The 22,806-nt window shown below is 35.0% G+C and overlaps 1 protein-coding gene across 1 annotated transcript in view; it reads right to left on the bottom strand.

Moving 5' to 3' along the window:
* Positions 1–22,806, bottom strand: part of PIK3C2G (phosphatidylinositol-4-phosphate 3-kinase catalytic subunit type 2 gamma) — a 364,772-nt gene that overhangs the window by 264,773 nt on the left and 77,193 nt on the right. Inside the window, exons 9-11 of the mRNA XM_044227234.1 lie at positions 12,373–12,495; positions 7,647–7,680; positions 1,782–1,977 (exon numbers count right to left, since the gene is read on the bottom strand). Coding sequence (XP_044083169.1) covers positions 1,782–1,977; positions 7,647–7,680; positions 12,373–12,495 — 353 coding nt within the window. The remainder of the gene's footprint in view (positions 1–1,781; positions 1,978–7,646; positions 7,681–12,372; positions 12,496–22,806) is intronic.

Below are 22,806 nucleotides of genomic sequence, written 5' to 3'. Positions count from 1 at the left end.
TTCTGACCTCAATAGGATAAAACTAGAAATCAATAGCAGAAAGAAAACGGGAAAATTAACAAATTTATAGAAATGAACACTTTTGAACAATCACTGGGTCAAACAAGAAATTAAATGGGAAATTAGAAAATATATTGATACAAATGAAAATGAACACACACCATAACAAAACTTGAGATGCAGCAAAAACAGTACTAAGAAAGAAGTTGATAGCTGTCAATTCCTCTATTATAAGAAGTATAAAAAATAAACAACCTAACTATATACTGAAGGAACTAGAAAAAAAGAAACTAAGTCCAAAGTTAAAAGAAGGAAGAAAATCATAAATATTATAGCAGAAATAAGTGAAGCAGAGGATAGAAAAATATGGAAAAAAATTAACAACACTGCCACACCATATATATATGCAGGCTTGCCCATATAGTTTTATCCATATTTATCAGGCTACACAGCTTTTCCATGTTAATTAAAATTAGTAAGTATTTACTAATAATTAAATATTTTAAGAAACCATCAGAATAGCAGTTTTTGATATTATACATCAGGTCTTTACATTTTCATAAAATAAAAGCATAAAAGATCATCCTATGGATTAAAGAAATATGTGTATGTGTAGGTAGGTAGTGTTTTTTACATACTCATCTCATGGACTAAGTGACTGATTGATTTTTAAAGATTTTATTTATTTATTTGACAGAGAGAGAGGGCTCACACGTGTACAAATGGGGGTGGGAGCAGAGAGGGGCAAGCAGACCCCTTACTGAGTGACAGCCAGACACGGGGTTGAATTCCAGGACCCTGAGACAATGACCTGAGTAGAAGGCAGACACCTGACCAACTGAACCACCCAAGGATCCCTCATCCCACAGATTTAAAGAAATATGCATATGTGTACATAGGTAGATAATATTTTTTACATACAAAGGTAAATTTTTCTTTCCAATTTTAGTATATGTGCTGCCGAAGCAAGCACATCTTTCCAATTAACTTTATAACTATGTGTACAGGTCAGTTACTTGCAAAAATACATATAGCGTTTCTCTTTTTTACTGAAATGGTTTCAGGTTTTCTTTGAGGTGCAAAATACAGTGGGTATAGTAAATCCATTTATAAATTTATAAAATTTATAAATTTATAAATTACTATTCCTTTATTAACTTTAATTGATTTAATCCACATTTTCTTATAGATTTAATCTATAAGGAATTTCAAATAGTGGTTATAATATTAGTCTAATGATGTTATTTTAAAAAATACTATATAATAGAGCCAACCTAAAATCTAGCAATACTCCTCCATGCATACTTGTGGTTAATTTCCATTGTAACTCAAATAACTCTTGGCTAATTCTCCCTTTATCAAGGTACTAATTTCGCAAAATGTCTACCAGTCATAACTTCGTAGATATCAGAGTGACTACTCCCTGTGTGTGTGCGCTCTCTCTCTCTCTCTCTCAGTTTTATTAATTAGCATTAGTCATTTAAACTCAAATCTTAAAAAAAAAATTAGGACAATCACTAAATAGAATGAGCAGTCTCTGTTTCCCTAATGATATACTGGCAATATGCAGCAGTTTTTAATATGAAGAATGGTAAAAGACTGAGGGAAATGGAATGTGCATTTGGGAATAAAGTTCTTAAAAATGGTTTTAAGATAAATCTATCCTGGTTAAATTTCAAAATTTTTATGGAATATTTGCTCCTGCAAATAAGAACAAATTAAACTCTAATTAGAAACCAAGTAAAAAGTCACCTTTTTATGAAAAACTCACCACCACTTACCTGTGCACCCAAATCTCTGGAATGTTGTGAACTGCATACACTGTGAAGCTAAGGTGGGAATGGAGCCCAGGATTTACATAGGGAATCTCATCAGGTACCTTTAGAGGCTGGAAATCTGCATAAAAGCTGTAGCAATAGGCATTGATAAGCTGGTAGATTGACCTGGATAGTTCACTTGCCACTTTCTCTATCAAGCCTAAGGGGGGCAGAAAAAAAGGATAGAAATCAGGTCATCTTTGAAGGACCACACTTACAATAAGCCACCAATTATAGCTTTGAATTTTCTTATGATAAATTTTAAATAAAATTTAATTAAAATGACCAATTAGCCATCTGTGCCTCTATATGCAGCCTGAATTAGCTAATAGTAGTGTAGATAATCAATAAGCTTTCATATCTTCAGTTCCAGAAATCTTGGAAGCATGGACTTTAATCATAAATCAGAGTTTTGGATTATTAATTTGGCATTCTATAATTTGCAATATTTTTTGTTTTAGTTTATGATTTCTTTAGAATTAATATCAGACAATGAACAGCTTTTCTACATGACTTGTAAGTACTTCAAACAAATCCCATCTAAAAATTAATCATAATACATTTGACTGTGCTATGATGTTAACTATTAACTGAACACTAATTATATACATTGCCCTGCTGTGAAAAGAGAACAGTAATACTACCTGGCTGGGATCTGAAATAAGCCTGAAATGAAAGATTTAAGATGCTTACTAAATCTCTTCAAAATCAAAGCTTTATTTAACTTTTACTATTAGTTATTTAAGAGAGGTTTATGGATTATTCATAAAAGTGACTTGTCACAAAGGAAGAAAAATGAAAAAAAAAAAAAAAAGACTAAGGACAAGGGGCAATAGTTCCAAGTATGTACTAGATAAAGGCATACCAATTTATCCTAAACCACATAAAAGACTAACCACTGAATTTAAGGTAAATTTTCCTGGCTTTTGTTTTCCAAATAAACTATTTCCTGGAAAAACAGAGTACGGAAGAAAAGACTGATGCAATGGACCAGGTAGTACAGGTTATGAACTTAGAAATCAAAATCAGGAAAGATGACACATTACAATGAAGAAGCTTATGAGGATGACTAACCTTATCCCATGGGTGGACCTCAGTGTCGGACCTCTTAATGGGGCCAGTGAATAATTCTCATTACTGACATTTTGCATGCATTAATATGCACATACATTAATATGCTCATGACTTGTGTTTTTTTTTTTTTTTTTTTTTGACAGAGAAATCACAAGTAGGCAGAAAGGCAGGCAGAGGGGGAATGGGAAGTAGGCTCCCTGCTGAGCAGAGAGCCCGATGCAGGGTTTGATTCCAGGACCCTGGGATCATGACCTGAGCTGAAGGCAGAGGCTTAACGCATTGAGACACCCAGGCGCCCCGTGATTGTTTTTAATATTCCACTGTAGTAGTGTTTCAAAAGTTAATGAGTAAAGTCAAATACAAAAGCTCGAACATTATTTTTTTAAGCCAGATCAGGAATATCTTTGACAAATATTTAAGCGATTAAAGGGTTTAGGAAATGAAAAGACGGTACGAAGTGAAATAAGCTGTTAATGGAAGCTCTGGTGCCCTCCTCGTAGTCCCTCATTCCTGACGGCCTTGGCTGAAGGACTCTCCGGAGGGTTGGCAGAGCGAGCTGTGGTCATAGTCAAAGACCCCTCGGTGTGCATCCGTCTGTCGTCCTCACACAGCCTCTGTCAGGCTTCGTCCAGTCCTGGCAACAGGCCTTAAATCCTACGGGTTCATTCTGGTAGACACGTGTAAAGCAGAAAACCCTGAGAAAGAAATCAGGCCGATCTGATCTGAAAGCCATCCTTTCCCATCCTCGGCCAGAAGAGCATGCTGAAATGCCACATTTTAGATATTTCTGCTTTTTGGCCACATCGTCCTGGAGAAATGCCACGGAACCACAGCTTAGCCTGTGGAGAGGATCCATAGTGGCATCCACTGAGCTGGGCACAGGGCGGAGGAGAGCGGAGCCTCGAGGCCCCACTCCAGAGCAGAAGATCTTGTCAGGAGGCCTGAACCCTGTCTCTCCGAGGGTCCTGAGCCTTACGTGACCAGTGGGTGGGACCACCAAGTGGATAGTGAGCTACTGTCCGGGATGAGGCGGAGCCAGCCCTGTGGAGGAATCGCGGCGCCAGACACACCAGGTTGCGAAACACTGCAGGCAGAAGAACTGTTCTGCCGCCTGGCGTCTGCCGGGGGCATGGCTTGGGAAGACACCTCCTTTCGGGCTCTGTCTTCCTAATACCTTCAGGCTCTGGCTTCCACTGAGACTTGTGCTGCTTAGGCTCGATGGGAGCGCCTTCTCTCCGCAAGTCTGTGCTAACTTTGCAGGCCCCTGACACGTGTTTGCAGATGATGTCGTGGTTTCTGTTGCCTCGGTCTTGGAGGAGCGCTCGATTTCACGAGGCCTCAACGCCAAGCTTGCAAGTCGGACACCCTTAGCTCAGCCCTTCTGCCACCGAGGGGAGTCGGTAGTGAAAGCCTCTCGCGAGGAGGCTTCCATGTGGTACTGGGAAGATGGGCGGCACCGTCTTGCTTTGTAGTGGTCCAGCCTGGGAGCCCAGTTCTTCTCCAGACTCCAGGTTCTGTTTCCACATGTTGATCAGGACCTTGTCCTCATCCATCCCAGATGTGGTCCCAGACACCCCTGCGGCACACGGCCCCGCCCACATGTTGATCAGGACCTTGTTCTGTGTCCCAGATGGGATCCCAGACACCTCTGTGGCACAAGGCCCCGCCCACAGTGGCGGCGGCACGATGCACTTCCGGGTCTGCTTGGGGCGCTCACAACTACACGGAGAGGAACACTGTGACCTGTGACGGAACCTGCAGGCAGCTGAGGGAGGGGTCATTGAGAGAATGAGTAAGCAGATCTTTAGAAATTTCCTTCTTAAAAACGTCTGTGATTTGGTGTGATTCGATGCGTGCCAAGCCAAGTACTGTTTTTTTTCAAACACATGCACTTTCTCATCAAGTTGTTTCTTTTGTTTTTTGTTTTTAGATTTTATTTATGTGTTAAACAGAGAGAGACATAGTGAGAGAGGGAACACAAGCAGGGGGAGTGAGAGAGGGAGAAGCAGGCTTCCCGCTGAGCAGGGAGCTTGATGAGGGGCCCGATCCCAGGATCATTACCTCAGCTAGGCAGGCATTTAAAACTGAGCCACCCGGGTGCCTCATCAAGTTGTTCCTGAAGCATAAATTGCTTGTAGTTTCTAGCTGTTTTCCAAAGAAAATAATACAAAGAGCCAGCTTTTTCCTCTGTTAGTCTGTCCTGTTCCAATAGCATTTTGGCTACTCAAAAAACAGGACTTTTCTGCATGAAGCTTCTTCCCACATCCTGCCCCTCAGTAGGTCTGTCCACAATTAAACATTTTTGTTGTTGTTGTTCAACACATGCTATTATTCACTTAGTTATTCATAAATTTGTACAAAATTTATAAGATGGCCAAATTTTACTTAAAGTGGTGTCCTTTGTTAAAACAGTCGGAGAGGACAAGCAGCATGAAAGAGCTCTAATTAAAATTCTCTGAGAAATCAGCAGTAACAATTAATAAAACAAGAGTAAAGTAGTGTAAAAATCGTTTTTAAAAAGAGGACTCATCCAACTCTAGAGGCCTACCAACAAGGATTCTCCTGAACAACAAAGGCTGGGAATTATAAATTTATAGAAACATATTTCCCAGTTCCCACATTGTGCTGTTTGGTACTCTGAAGCAGGAAGTGCAAACTTCTAGTTAATAATTTCCAATCTTGGGGTGCCTGGGTGGCTCAGTGGTTTAAGCCTCTGCCTTCAGCTCAGGTCATGATCTCAGGGTCCTGGGATCGAGCCCCACTTTGGGCTCTCTGCTCAGCAGGGAGCCTGCTTCCCCCTTCTCTCTCTCTGCCTGCCTCTCTGCCTACTTGTGATCTCTCTTTATCAAATAAATAAATAAATAATCTATTAAAAAATCATTAAAAAATACTAATAATTTCCAATCTTGTGCAAATGAATATACATCTAAAATAAATCATAAGGTTGGGTCAGAGATCTTATTAATTCAAGCCCCAGCATATATTTTGGGAAATCTTAATTATTTGGATAATTATTCAAACTCTTGTTCTTGACTTCTTGTGCAGAAATACAGTTCTTGGTTATAATTTGCTTTTTTGAGGTAGTATAGTGGTGTGTGCTTTTGCATTATGCTTTACTACTGGAAGTATGTGACATGTGCTAGAGACTCAATATACTGGGCTTGGTGGTGAAATATGGAGTTATAATGTTTGTCACACCTGATTTTACTCTGGGGAAAGAGTTATAGTATCATAAAATTGAAAAACAGTGTTGAGAAACAGTGACTATATATATATATATATATATATATTTGATTAAAATATATTAATTAGAATCTGTTATGATTTAGCATGAGTATAAACCTTTGGGAACATTCCTACACAGTTTTGTGGGATCTTATACCTCAACCCCTGAAGAGTATGGGCTGAAGGGATTTTTATTCCAGCATTCCTAAAAGAAATGAAGAGAGGTACAATTCTATATAAGCATACCTCCAGCTGAACTGATTATTTATCACTTGGGCTCTGTTAGTGATATTGTTACCAGTTTCTATCATTTCCTTCCCTTTATGATGTTCTGGAGTTTAATGAGTGTCTGGAATAGGGATTTTTACACTATTAGTTTGTTTGTTTGTTTGTTTTCCGTGCCCTCTGCCATCCCATTTAATTCTGTGACATGAAGTGGGGGAGTTCTTCACATGTTATTGTGTCTTCTTTTGAGTGGTAGAAATTAGAGTTGAGAAGATACCACCTCTGCCCGTAACTTTCTCCTAAAAATGACTAAGGCTTGGAGGGCAGGTTGAGGTTATTATTTGCACTTCATTATGAACTCTACACCTGGAGTGTGAGTTGAACATCTCTGAGTGAGTTTCCTTGAAGCTACTCAGAGTGTTAATATGCCAAATACCATTTGCTTTTGCAAACAGGAACAACTGACCACACTGCACATTAAATACTAGCACGTCTTCTCTGCATATCAGGGAAGCTTAGGATCAAAGAATTAATTCTCTAAGATGACAGTCAAAAAATGGCAGAGTTGAAATTAGCCAGATTCCAAAAGTTGGGTCCCTTGCTCTACACCACACTATCACTCACCCACTATTTTCTGTAGAGGCAAAGTCCTCCTGTGGCTTGCAGTTTTATAGGCTCAGAGCCTCTGTGAACACTAATTATTCCAGAACCTAATCCTCCTACATATTATGCTAGATTGGTCTTTCTTTCTTTTTTTTTTTTTCAATTTATTTATTTTCAGAAAAAACAGTATTCATTATTTTTTCACCACACCCAGTGCTCCATGCAATCCGTGCCCTCTATAATACCCACCACCTGGTACCCCAACCTCCCATCCCCCCGCCACTTCAAACCCCTCAGATTGTTTTTCAGATAGAGTTTGACTTTAAATCTGAAATTAGTGACTTTGAAGAGAGACATCTGCTACTTTTCTGACTCTCTTACATTAAAATATAATTAGCTAAATAAAATTTCATAGTTTCTTAGAATGGTTTTAAGAATATTTTCAGTATTCCTTTCATTTTTATAGATCTCTTGACTTTTCCATTTCTTAAAAATGTCAGGCTACAAGTTTAGAGAGTGGATTTTTATTCACTTGCAGAATAATCATTTCCATCAGTAAAAAGAATTTTAGCAAAGCATTTTCACTTCAAAAAATATTTTGTGTGTTACCTTGATATTTGGATGAAAAATTGAAAATGAATTATCTTGGATTCTGTAACTTTTTTTTTTTTTTTTTTAATGTGGGTTAGATGTATATTTTACCTTTTGCTGAAGTCTCTGAATTTTCATGAAAATTCTGAAAAAAAAATAAATGTGAAGATACAATTGTTATTTAAGAAAACAAATTCACAAAACAATCAAACTGATAATAAATAGAAGGAAGCTAAATTGTAAGATGAAAGAAAAGCCTTCTGAATGTTTTAATAAACAATCTGGGTTTTTTTGACTGAAAAATTTTAAAATAAGTTATGCATATTTAGTGTTGTTAGAACAGCTCTATATATATTGACTATCCTCCATTCCCCTTCCACAGCAGTGAATGATTTTTTGAAAAAAGTGCATTTTAATTATCTGCTTAGTGTGTCCAGTTCTTCTTATTAGCAGTTATTCAGTTGCAAGCTTTGGACTGCAGTGAAAAGAGGGCTGGATGGAAGGGGGCAAAATTATATAGACTCATGATATAGTTTCATTTCTTTATTTATTTTTAGGGGATTTTAAAAAACTGATAGTAAAACACTTGTGACCATATCATAAATTAAAAAAAAAATACTATCTGAAATTTTATTTTTTGTTGTCATTTTAGTTCACATCCATTAGTATGGTTTTAATTTATTTATTTGCTTGTTTGTTTACTTGCATTTATATTTGTTGGAGGCCTAGAATTATTTCGGTGGTTTAGGAATTGCTGACAGTAAAATTCATTATCATGAAAACTGTATAAGGTGATTCACAGATTCACTAAAAATAAGGTTTCAGTCCAAAAGCAAACACATTTTCTAATATGATCCACCGTAATTAATGCTAATTTTTTTGAAATTTTGGTTCACAAGTTTGTTTTTAATATATGAAAGCCTGATTTCTCAAGGGAATAATTGTTTTCTTGTAACAAAGAACTTGCTACAATATTCCTTTAGAGAGAAAACACTTCTGTCATGTTTAAAATGTAATTTAATATGAATATATGGCTTTTCAACTTAAAAGCATTCTTCATGTGCTTTCCAGAAGCATTACTTTTAGGTATAATATTTCACTGGAGCATGGTTTCAACCACTAGGCTTAATAACAATACATAAGATCTTCACCCCATCCATGTGGGTGAGACTATTAAAGATGTTAGCCTGACTTAACTGGGATTCAATTTATTCAGAAATATAAACTTGTATTTTAAAATCACCATGACATCCACCTACAGCACAAGACCATATTTTTCACTTTGTTTCATTTATTGTGCGAACATGTAATGGAAATATATTATGTGAGATTCTGGAATATAATTTTGAAGGATTGAAAATTGTTTCCAATGCTGAGAGCATGAACAAGAGTATAACTGCACTTGTGATATAATTTATCATCTTGCCAAAACTTCCATTTAATAAATACCTAATTACTTCTCTGTATGGCAGGAAATAGTCTCTTGGAAGTTGACCAAAAAATTCAGCCAAGGAAAAGGAAAGTTTCTCAAATTTGAGTTTGTTGGCAGAAGATTCACTTTTCTCAGTATTTCTTTAATCTTAGTTTGTGGTGGGTAGACACACTGAGATACTTTGGCATTGTTAACTGCAGTTGGTTACTATGCAAATTCTGAAAAATGTACTTACTATTTGTATCAACATTCTTACAGAGGTGGGTTCATGGTTAGGTTGGAGAAAGAGAAGAACAAAACGTTTGAATGAAGGTGATATAGAATAAGTGAACTTTTAAAGTGTGCTCAAAATAAGAATCTGCTTATTAAGGGGTATTAAACTATTTTTTGCCATTGACATATATGAAATAAAACTTGTGATTGTCAACTCTACTGTTATGTGTCAATAATCACAATAATTTAGTGCTCATATGTATATAACAGATGTGAAATGTGAATATGAGCTTTTTTTTGAGAATTATAATTGTTCATAGCTTTCCTAGGAAATACTCAATTTCTCTTTAAAGGATTCTTTTGGTTTCAGCTATACTGAAGGCTTGATATTTCTGAGAAACTCGTTATTTTTGTTCTTTTAGGGAGTTTCAGAAAAATGAACGTTTTAAAGATAAAACCTTTTGTATCTAGTAATATTTTAATAGCATTAAAGTGCTTTATCCTAAAATTAGATTTCCCTCATTCTTTGATCTGTTGTTAGTACTGATTCAGCGTATTGATTCACTGAGAGCTGGACATAAAATTGAAGCACAACCAAGTGATCTTAACAGACAGAAAGTCATGTGTTCACATTCATGCATGTGGTCTCCTCTTCTGGCAAAGGCTCATATCTGTCATGAAGCTTGCTATAATCAGTGATTGTGAGAAAATGAGGACCTAAGTGGTGCTTGTGCAAATTAAAACCTTCATGTTGGCTACATGGGGAGGAGTCTCAAAAACTACCACCAGCAGCGTCCCCACTACCTCCAGTAATTAATATGACTCATGCAAGAAGCACTATCATCTGGACCTTTATTAACATTATTTGTAATGCTCATAGAAACCCTGCAAATTCTGTTATCTATCTGTGTATCTATCTATTTTTTATGCATGCATGCATGCATGCAATTTTTGAGAAAAGCTGAAACTAAAAGATGTGAATTAATTTTCCTAAGGATGTTCAGCTAAAAACTTACTGAGTGCAAATCATATTTGCATGACCCTCAACCCTTGTGTTTTATCATCAGCTCTAGACACTTATAAAGTCTCCCAGATGTGATCATCTAAGAGAAACTAGTTGCTTGTTGAAGGTTAACTCTCACTACCTTGTTATCCTGACTTAAATTTAGCTATTGGAAAGCTCTTCTTAGTATCATAAAATTCTTAAGTTTTTGAGTTCATCAAAAGACCCATATTCACAACACACTAGTGATAGGGTTTTTAAGACTATGTATAATTTTCCCACTCTGACACAGAATAAAAAAATATGACCAGAATAAATATGATCACTTCAAAGTTTTTAACCTTATTATTTGAGAAGAACATGGATATTAATATGTACATATAAAAACAGCTTTAGAGACTATGTAGTTATTTCATTTTCTTCTATAATTGGAAGATATGAGTAGATATTTTCCCATTAAGAAAAATGTAATAAACAGTTATTACTTTCATGACATAAACTTTTATATTTATTGATTATATTGTTTAAATTTTGATTTCTTCTTTGCTTTGGGATTTTAGCTTTTAATGGATATTTATCTGGAAAATTTTTTGGTAGGATGATTCCACTACTCCTGAATCACCACTGTCACTATGTAATGCAAAGAAGGTATTTAAATTTCTATATTCATTATTGCTCTCTAATTACAAAAACAAGTGCTAATTAAAATAAGACATACAAAACCCAACATTAAGAAATTACTGATTTTTTTCCATAGTCATCTATTTGAAACAATGATGACGATTTATATATACTAATACAATTGTCCACTTTCTAAATCAATCTTTTTGAAATTTCAAGGCTGGCGTATTAAAGATAGCTTTTGCTGTTCCTTTCCATGTATCACTCTCTGTAATGAAGTTTCATGTATATATTGAGGAAGAGGCTGTCAGGCACCTTTTCTTATTTTATCTTACTTAATCATTATAGCCACCCTATAATTAATTATTATTGTTCCAATTTTACAGAAGAACATTGGCATATTCAAGGTAGTCTGCACCATTCCCTTCCATGCAGATAAGAAATGCATGTAATCACTTTCTGCTGTGAAGTTTCACATATATTGAGGAAGAGGCCTGAGTTCAAATCTCTGTTTTGCCACTTATTTTTTTTTTTTTTAAGATTTTATTTATTTATTTGACAGACAGAGATCACAAGCAGGCAGAGAGGCAGGCGAGAGAGAGGAGGAAGCAGGCTCTCTGCTGAGCAGAGAGCCCGATGCGGGGCTCAATCCCAGGACCCTGAGACCATGACCTGAGCCGAAAGCAGAGGCTTTAACCCACTGAGCCACCCAGGCGCCCCTGTTTTGCCACTTATTAATCCTCTGTACACAAGCATTCTAAGCATCAGATTTTAATAACAAAATTAACTTTAAAATAACAACTTTATGGCATTGATATGAGGATGAGTTGAAATAAAATAAAAATGCAATAATAAATAATTGAAACTATTTTATTATTGCAATGCACTCTCAAGTAGTAGTTTATCGTCATCATATCTTTCCGCTTCATCATTTGCTAAACTAATAACAAGATTGAATGGATTTATTGTGACCAAATTTCCTAACCTTTTTCTTGGGTAATAATCACACATGTAATTCTATGTCAGATTTCTGAGATTTTAAAAAAGTCACATGATGCTTTTTAAACAGTAGAATAAAGGGTGTTATTTGATAAGGTGGGATCATATTAGCAATGGGCATTGCAAATTCAGCGAAAGCGCAAAAATTGGTCTTTTCTTTCCTATATGTGTGCTTGTCCATGTAAGCATGGATACTTAACCCCTGCATATCCTGGTGCACATGAGAGCCATTAATAGTCTATAAAACACTTGCCTATAAATGTATTATATAGGCATCTTCCTCTTGGTAGGATGGTAGGATTAACTTCAGTCTCACTTGGAAGATATATCGCAGTTACAAACTTCAAAGGTGTAAGAAATTTCTTTTAATTTAATTAAATCCTTCTGGTATAATAGAATCAAGTTTCCATTAGCCCCAAATGATTGAAATGCATATGTGCACACACATACACACAGACACACAGTACTTACTCAAAATTCTTTCACTCTTCTTTTTTCTTTCACTCTCCTTAATTAATTATTGAACTCAGGTGTTAAAGAATTACTGTCCGATAAGTGAATGTATTTACCTCTGTTTCTCTCTGAAGAATTAGATTTAGTTCATTTACAGCATCTGTAATTTGTTTGGTCTCCACACACCCCAGAACACTGCATATATTTTTCACTTCTTCAATAATATCATCTACATTTTGCTATGGATGAAAAATAAGAAGATGCAATTTAATTGGAATACATCTTAAGTCTTTTCCAGGTGAAGAAAACACAACTACTCAGTCATAACATGGAGAAGAAAAATTTATGAATAGTTCATATGAAAAAAGTCAGTCATTTTATTTGTGTGTGAATCAATTTGAGTCAACACTGTCACATGACTGACAGAGATCTACTTCATTATTAAATTAAATTGAAAACCATATATTTTTCATAAATATAAAGTTAATCCCCACATTTTCCATGTGAATAATCTGAACGGGAGTTTAGTTCTGGGTACCACATTTGAGACTGGGCTTGAAATTAGAGTTTCCCAAAGAAGAGCAACCCAACTATTGGTATATTAATATACTCATTCCAAACAGTGTAGTCACTTTGTTTTCAGCTTTACAATAAGGTTATCTATGTTAAAAATCCTGGTTCTGCTCCATTTGTACCTGTAACTATTATCAATTATTTAACTTTTGTGGATATAACTTTTCTCTTCTGTAAAATTGGAAAAATAATAATTAATTACAGGGTTGCTATAATAGTTAAATAAGATAAAATATGAAAAAGTGCCTGGCAGAGAATAAAGGTTACATTTTGGCTAATTAATTCATTTTCGATTTTTATTCATTCACACGAATTTTTCAGTTTATATGAGAAATCAGATACTGTACATCTCCACATAACTAATAAAATAAAAACCAAAAGATAATAAAAACTATGAGAAGGGCATGTATTAGGTGCTATGTTTAGTTTTCATTCATACATTCAAAATAGATGTGTGATAATAATTTGTGGAAATCTTTAAAATATTACTAATGAAAATGCAAATGCAGAGTTGACTTGGGCCAGTCAGTAGCTAATTTACACTCTTAACTCTAGTCTTGAAGTGCTTCATATCTGATCTATTTATCTTATTTAATCTTCCTCAACTTCTGAAAGATAAATATTATATTCATTAAATTCCTGAATTGCTGAGATTGCTAGAATATGTTAAATGAAATGTTCCAATAGTAGAATTAACTTGATGATTAATTGAATGTGTGGACCAACAGAAATTTGTGCTTGGGAAACTAAGAAGATAGGGTCCCATTAATTATGGCAAAAAATATTGGGAAGATTTTTGATGAGATTATGATGAATGTGGTTTTTGATACGAAGAGCTTGACCTTCCACAGCGACAACCAAGCACACACAACCTTTAGCTATTGGGAAATGCAATGCGATTCTAGCTCTGCCAGCTGTTGAATTGAGAAAACACACACACACGCGTGCGCGCACACACGAGCGCACAGAGAACACATGCTCATATAAATGCTAGTTGAACTATAAGAAAAATGTGTAAGTATATGACTTAGCCCAAAACAAAGATAGGATAAATTTCTGGGTGACAGAAATTTAATGAGGGAACTTAAAGCCAGAGCAGTGTCTTCAACATTGATGCTAAATGGCCTGAGGGAAATACCAGATTAGATTTAGGCCCTCAGACTTAGAGAATGGTATTTACTGCTCACGATGCGACAAATGCTGAGATTTTAGACCTAAACCAGTAAGAGGAAGATGGGAAAGGCCAGATCTGGAGCTGAAATCTCAGAATAAGCTCCTGACACTGGATAGGCTGTCACCTGTAAAAGGTGGGAGAAGAAAAACAGCCCCTAACGACCAAGAGAGATTTTGAGGAAGACTTTCTCTTTCCAGGAGCTTTGAGTGAGGAAAATGAATACCTGAAAAATTGTATGTTTAACTGTGAAGTATGGATTTATGTCAAAAAATTGTGCCAGGATTTAGTGTCTATTTTGGACCCAGCAGAAGCAAATGCAAAACTGCTGTATGGAAACATTTTCTAAACTCCAAAACCATGGAGTTTCCCTTAATACGTACACATAGGGATGTGTGTGTACATGTGCACATGTGCGCACACATGCACACACACACAACTTCGTAGAAGGAGAATAATCAGCCTAAAATTTACAAATCCTATGATGGCTGATGCACCATACGAGAGATTCTATAACTATGAAACATGCATAGTTGAGCATAGTTTTCATAGAGGTGACACCTGGCCAGGAATTTGGATATGTCTGTTTAAACAGAGACTGTGGAGGAAAGAAAAATCGAATGCTGGGTATGTAACATTTCAGAACACCTAATATTTAGGTTGATGGAGAAAGGAGTTTGGGGTCACAGATGGAGCACACAATGCTGAGTCCTGAGCCAGAAGACTATAGTTTAATGGACATAAAGTAAAGGTAGTTGATGGTACTAGGAATCTTTAGCTTGGAAGAAAAAGAAGAAAAAAGAAACATGGTGACTATTTCCACATATTTGAAGTCTGTTTAAGTGAAAAGGTGAAAACATTTACTGTAAGCAGCTCTGGAATGACAAATTAGAACAAATGGTTGCAAACTTTATAAACACTTATTTTGACTCCTTATGAGGAAAATCTTTGTAAAAAGTATTTGTTCAAAATTTGAGACTATCCTGTTGGTAGAGAGTTCCTCCACATTAAGGGTATGCAGACAGTCAGGAATGTCGAGAGATTTTGCATTTATATAGGATTTGAACTGGACTACCTCTAATCTTTGTGACCCTTTGGGTTAGTGAAAACTGACAATAATGCACTTATTGAGGAGCAGCATTTTAATACTTTAGATATTAAGCATATCCTAAAAGTATTTTGAACATTGGAGAAGATTGGTAACAACTTTTCTCCTCTACATTTTTCTGTAAGACAAAACAACATATCCTTCCCTCCCCACTGTTATTTAGCTGTGATGAAGACCAAAGGAACAGCCATGTAAGAGCTTGCCATTTTCCAAGTTTTATATAAACCTTAATGAATTTCTATTTATATTCACTCACTGAAAATTGCCAAATTCAGTTAATGAGTTTGGAGACAAATTGAGAAGTTAGAATTATTTTTGTTCCAGATGAACTAGTTATTGCTATTATAAATTGTTTGTTCCTCAAAGATTAAAAATAGTCTCTGGAGGGGTGCCTGGCTGGCTTAGTCAGTAAAGCATGTGACTCTTGATCTCAGGGTTGTGGGCTTGAGACCCATGTTGGGTGTAGAGATTACTTAAAAATAAAATCTTTTAAAAATATTCTTTGGAGTTCCATTTCAGCATAAAATATAGATATTTCATCATACCTTTGCGATGAAAAAAGGCAGATAATATAAAGAATCATATTTTTTCCTGACTTCATTAGAGATTTGAGGTCACAAGTGACCAAATATACTAGATTCCAAAGAGTAATAGGCCCCTTCCAAGAGAGACGGAGCATATAAAGTCTTTGACCTTTAGCAGAGCACAGGAGAAGGAGGTGACCACTATATAAGAGGGTAAGAATAAATTAACTTATTATAATAAGTTCTTAAAGGGCCAGTCAAGTTGGAATATCTGGAAGTCTAAGACATAATGAGAGTTTACAATCATTATTTAAGTTATTTTCCATAGATGTTTACCAGTTGTTCAGGGAAAATATTGTTCAGGAAAATGAACGTCCAGTTAGTGGTCTAGTATGTACCAGATGATCAGCTGTTTCTGGGAGACAGGCACAAAGGCCTGTCCACTTCTGTGGAGCCTTCTCTAACAAGAAGCAAAAGCATTATGCTGCTGGTAGGAAAATTATAGTACTCAGAGGAGTAGAACACTCTCTGTCACCCTGATCCCAGGCAAACAAATCTTACTTTGTGGGGAAAGGGAGAGAAAGCAAAACAGTCTCCCCATAGGTGAGAGGTAGATATAGCAGAAGATCCTTTGCCAGTGACGGAAAGATCAAAGCAAAAACCTTTGGCCCAGGGGGAAGGGGAAGGATACTCTGTCTTGAGTCAAGGATCCTGCATGGATACCAATCAGAAGCCAGGTACAAGTGTCAGAAAATCATCTTCAGTATAAGAGTAACTACAGATATAAGGCACAGATTGGCTGCCATGTGGAGGGGCAGGGATTCTCAGAAAGTTCCAATCTTGAGACTATAGAACACAGTCTGCCTATGGCTGTGACTGATCATTACAACACAGACCTCCCTTTACCTTACTACAGAGGATGAGTATATTTAGAATAATAAACAAAGAGCAGAGTAGTGCTGGGGGAGAGACAAGAGTGTTGAGAGGGACTATCTCTGTGCATAGGTGAGAAGGGGCTGCTGAAAGCTCAAAGTGAAGCAAGAATACCGAGGAAAGAATTCTGGCAGCACAAGCCCCACTGTAATTACAGGTAATAGTGGCTAACCTCTATTTTAAGGAATATGAAGTGTGAAATACCCTACGGTAATGATAGCAACGATGAAACACAAAGCACAATCTTGACTAGATTATATCAATAGTGTGTAGTAATAGCATAAATAAAGAATATTGCCCATTTCCAGGTGTGAATTCAATTTACCTCATTCTCTACTATTCTCCATGTGATATTTAGCATTCAATCAAAAATTACAATTTGTATAAAAAAGCAAGTTACAATAACCCATTGTTAGTAGATGAAACAATTGACAAATCGATATTTGTTGGAATAATGAGACAAGGACTTTAAATAACTATAATCAACATGTTACAGGATCTAGTAGAAAATATAGACAACATGCATGATCAGAAGGGGGGACTTCAACACAGAGATGGAAACTATAGAGAAAAGCAAATTTAAATGATAGAAATATAAAAATATATGTGATATTAGAGCTGAATTCCTTCAGAGGGCACATCAGCAAATTGAACATAGATAGGAAAATTATCAATGAAATTGTAGATAAGTTAAGAGAAATTATCCTAACTGAAACATGAAGGGAAAAAACAGTGGGGAGAAAAACTAACATATGACATCTAAGAACTGTCAAAGTCACATACGCAGTTGTAGTTCTAGAGAGAAGAATGGGGTAGAAATATTTAGAGATAATGGCCAGCATATCAAAATTTGTTGGATACTACTAAACTTTAGAGGGAAATTGATGGCTTTAAAATTTGAATAGTTTTATTCAATTAAATTGAATTGGTAATTAATACCCTTGCCACAAGGAAAAATCCAAAAAGATGATTTCATTGGTAAATTTTATCAAACATTTAAGGACAAAATCAAATCAAATCTACTTAAATTCTTTCAGAATATACTGAAAGGGAATACTTCTCAACTTGTAAGTCCTGCACTACTCCAACATTAAAATCAAACTGCAACATTATAGCAAAATAAAAATACAGACTGTTGTGTCTTGTTGATAAAAATGCAAATACCCTTAACAAAATATTAGCTAATTGAATCCAGAAATACCTGGAAAGGGTTTTAAATTTTCACAAAGTGTTCTTTATCCCAATAGTGCAAAAATATTTTTAATATTTGGAAGGAAAAAATGAGAAAACCTTATGCCAGTCTGTATTGATACAGAAAAGGTATTTGACAAAATTTATTACCCATCTGCAATATAAACTCCTAACAAATGAGGAAAGGAAGGAAACTTTTTCAACCTAGTAAAGGGTGACTAACTTCATGCCAAAAATACATAAACTCCACATACCTTCATACTTAATGGTAAAGGACTGTAACATTCTCCTTAAGATTAACAACAAAGCAAGAATCCTATTTTTATCACTTCTAATAAAATTCTCTTGGAGATCAAGGCAAAGAAAATCCATATACAGAGAAAGTAAATCTTGGGTTGCCTGGTGTCTAGGATGGAAGGTATTTCCTGCAAAAAAGCAGTTGAGCACTTTTTGGTGCAATGCAAATATTTTATATCTTAATGTCTGTGGTCATTACATAGGCATTTGCATTTGCAAAACTAGTCAAACTATATGGTTAACATGAGTGTGTTTTACTTTATGTAGATTAAACTTCTAGATAGTTGATTTAATAAATACAAGCCATAATGCAAGTGGAAAGACAAGCCACCAGCTAAAAGGAAATATTGGCAATACACATAATCAAATGATGAGTAAATATGTAAGTAGTTCCTATCAATCTATTTGAAAAAGTTAAGGTAATGTAGAAAATGGATGAAAAGTTTGACTGTGTATATCTATCTACATCGATATCTATATCTATATATCATAAAAGATGACAGTTTATCAAACTCAGTACCCAAAAAACAAATAATCCAGTCAAGAAATAGGCAGAAGACATGAGATACTTCTCCAAAGACATATAAATGGCTAACAGACACGGGAAAAAATGCTCATTACTAGTCATCAGGGAAATATAAATCTAAACCACAATGAGATACCACATTTCACCGGTTAGAATGGCAAAAATTAACAAGACCGGAAACAACAAACGTTGGTGAAGATGTGGAGAAAGGGGAACACTCTTACACTGTTGATGGGAATGCAGACTGGTACAGCCACTCTGGAAAACAGTGTGGATTTTCCTTAAGTTGTTAAAAATAGAGCTACCCCATGACCCAGCAATTGCACTACTAGATATTTACCCCAAAGATACAGATGTAGTGAAAAGAAGTGGCACATGCAACCCAATGTTCATAGCAGCAATGTCCACAATAGCCAAACTGTGGAAGGAGCCGAGACATCCTTTAACAGATGAATAGATAAAGAAGATGTGGTTTGTATATACAATGGAATATTACTCAGCCATCAGAAAAAATGAACACCTACCATTTGCATTGACATAGGTGGAACTGGAGGAGATTATGCTAAGTGAAATAAGTCAAGCAGAGAAAGACAGTTATCATATGGTGTCCCTCATATGTGGAACATAAGGAATAGTGCAGAGGGCCATAGGGAAGGGAGGGAAAAACTGAATGGGAAGAAATCAGAAAGGGAGACAAACCATGAGAGACTCTGGACGCTGGGAAACAAACAAGGTTACAGAAGGGTGGGGGTGGGGTAACTGGGTGATAGGTATTTTAAGGAAGGCTCCTGTTGTGATGAGCACTGGGTGTTATACACAAATAATCATTGAACACTAGATCAAAAACTAATGATGTACTATATATTGGCTAATTGAACATAAATTAAAAAATAAATATTTCAGAAATAAAAAGATTGCAGTGTGATATTTTAAGTAAAGAATAATGAACTTATTCATTATTAGGGAAGTAAAAATTAAAACTAAAATATGATCAAAATATATACCTTAGGCAAAAATTTTAAAGGTTGGAATGTATCATACCTTGGTGAGAAAATGGGGCAATGGGAACTCTCATATGTTATGAAATATATGTGTCCCTATTAGAAAAGGGTCTGTTACCCTAAGTATACCCTAGATAAATTATTGATATTAGTTCATGAATATATCAATAGTAGAATATACAAATAAATAGAGGTCCGTTGATCAAATTGAGTACCATACAACAATGGAAACAAATCAAAACCACATGGAACAAGGTGGATAAATCTGAAAAACAGTGAGTGAAAGATACATGGCTCAAAAACTACACATAGTTTGATTCCATTTAGGTAGACATTAAAAAGGAAACCTAAACTTTATATTGCTAATGAATGGATAGATATCCTTTGATGGTGAAATGGGAAAAGGTGAAGTGGTGAAAAGAAAAGCTACAAAACACTTTTCTCTGAAGATTACCTCTTATGTACACAAAAAGAGATCTAACATGGCACATGGTCAGATCCTACGATACTGGCAATATTTTGCTGCTAAAGTTACTGTTTAATAAGAATGTCTGTTCTAATATTATTCTTTAATTTGTATATACATTATTATATATTCTTCATGTATTATTTAATTCACTGCATAAATCTCAAATAAAATGTCAGATCATATCATTCCTTTGATGGAACCCTTCAGTGCTTTCCATCTCACTTGGAATATGATTTATGTTGGCTAGTGATTATCTTCCTTATTGAAGATCTAGTTTCACTTTTTCGTTTTTTCTTTAAGTCTGAGAGCGTTCTATACATAATAGGTTTGACTTTTAGTAGTTTCAGTATGCCCTTTATTTCTGCTAAGGCAGGTTCCAATTCTGCAGTTGTGTTTTATTATCCCTGTGACCTGACTTTATCTCCTTCATCTCCTTGACTTCTTTTGTAACCTTTAACTGTGTCCTTGTTACCTATTCGTTTTATTCTATTTTTTTCTTATGATTTTTTGGTCCTTTCCTACCTCTTCTTATATTCTATTGTGAATGCAAATCGGTTTTGTGACATTTTTCTTCTGGATCCTGTACAGTCCTTTACATTAGTAATAGTGTTAAAAATAGTAACTTTCATAGCAATAAAATAACACTTATACTTATCTTTACTTGAACACTTTTTAACTTCCAACCACTATATTATATTAAATACATTACATCCACTTTTTATTAATTTTTAAAAATACCATTATATTTTATTATAATCACTCTAGTGATGAATAATACGAATGCTAGGAAAGTTGAATAAAAACTTCCATAGTGGTGGAGGGCTGTCATCCAGATACCTGACTGGAATCTCTGCTCCTAAATTCTGTCTTTACTGCTACTCTGTTCAAACTATGTTTGAATTGAACGTCTAAATATCCAGTAATAGATCTGCTTGTTACTAAAAGAGCTTCAGTTCTAATAAAGCTAAATATAAGATCCCTTTGTGCCCCTTTTATTACTACTTGTATATGGAAATTTTAGCCCCTGTCTAGAGTCTGAACACAATTGGATTTTGGTCTCAGAGAGAGGAAATTGTGAGGTAATTATTATTATTCCTTACTCATTGAGTTACTTACACCTGAATAATAGAGATGCAATTCTGGTTATCTAGATGGTACACTCTCTGAGTCATGAGCTAGATGGTAAAGTGTTTAGAGGTTTGAAGCTCTTTGTAGACCAAGAAGATATTTCATGAAGCCAAACCATGTTATGAAACATGAGTAGATTTTTCTCAATCGACTTCCATCTAGTTTACAGTTAGTTCACCAGTTACTAGATTCTAGTATAAGTTTGTCATCAGTGGGAGGGATTGCTAACTTTCTCTAAAGGGCTATTTGACCTTGTAATAATAATTTTAGAGACAGTGTATTACAGGCTACTAGGAAGAAGCACTTTGAATCAGAAGTTGATTCTTGCACATAGATTGCAATCTTGTTTTACACTGCTTTGCTGTGTATGTATACCATTCTGTGTACATTATTCATGTGAATATGCTGTCTTTCCAACTAGATCATCGGCAACATCAGAGTATGGTTCTGATTTCCATTTCTCTTGATTCCAGTGAGTAAATAGTTCACTAATTTGCATTAAGTAAGCACTGACTAATATCTTAGGGGGAAAATTCTTTCTCTTTCTTCCATTTTCAACTTCTCTGAAATATTAGAGATGAATGCAGAATATAGAATGAATATAGAAAATATTCTTAACTTTCTGGATATTAGTAAATAGGTGAGAGGAAGAAGATGTTCACAGGAAAAGTTCTATGTAAACTATTTACAAAACTATCTATTTAGCAAACATAATAGTCAGAATGCACAACCTGAAATAAGTCAAGTCTAAAATATGTTAAATGACCATGGCTGAGGAAATAAAATATTTAAAAATTTAAATTATCCGTATTACTCAATAATATTCATGTCATATTCATTCAGCCTGCATGTTTGCTATTTTTTTAAAAATTGCATTTAATAACTCAAGTGTGGAAAATAAAAAAAATATTTTTCAAATTGGTACTGTTTTCAAATTGATGAAATGCTACCTAATGCAATTTTTTAAAATAATAGGAAGCACAAAATTATGAATCAATCATATCACAGTCTGTCTCACTTCTCAGATATTTACCAGTAATACCTCATAGGAAGAATCACATTTAAAAATCTCTTGGTCTTGGAAGGAGTTCATCTGGAAAAATCGCAGACACTGTGGCCTATTTATAAGATAATTCAGATGTGGGTGATGATAACTATTTGCCTGTGTTAATGTAAAGACAGTAATTATTTGGTGTTTTGCCAATTTTTAAGTCATACTGGAAAATTTTAAAATAATCAACGGATTCTTTTAAAGTGGAAATATTAGAGGCTTCATATGAGTAAGATGATCAGACCTCTTGGAAATTAAGAACTTTACAGATTCTCAACAATTTGTGTGTGTGTATGTATAAAATGGCATTTGTGATACATGAGCAGTACCAAGACATTTAAGTAATTACAATTCATTCATAAGTAGCTTACTATAACCTCAAAAATATATTTACATAAAATTGAGTGACACAAATGATCTAGGAATGAAGTCTTCATTTGCATTGAGTACGTGGTAAATTTCAAATTCTATACAAAGGTGAAAAATCAAGCTGAAAAAAGTACTAATTATAATACTTTTATGAGACTTAAACCAATCTGCGAGGTTTTTTTCACATTTCACATTTTAAACTTCCATAT

This window comes from Neovison vison, chromosome 12, assembly GCF_020171115.1.
Source record: "Neovison vison isolate M4711 chromosome 12, ASM_NN_V1, whole genome shotgun sequence".
NCBI lineage: Eukaryota > Metazoa > Chordata > Mammalia > Carnivora > Mustelidae > Neogale > Neogale vison.
This window is presented reverse-complemented; position numbering and strand designations above follow the sequence as displayed.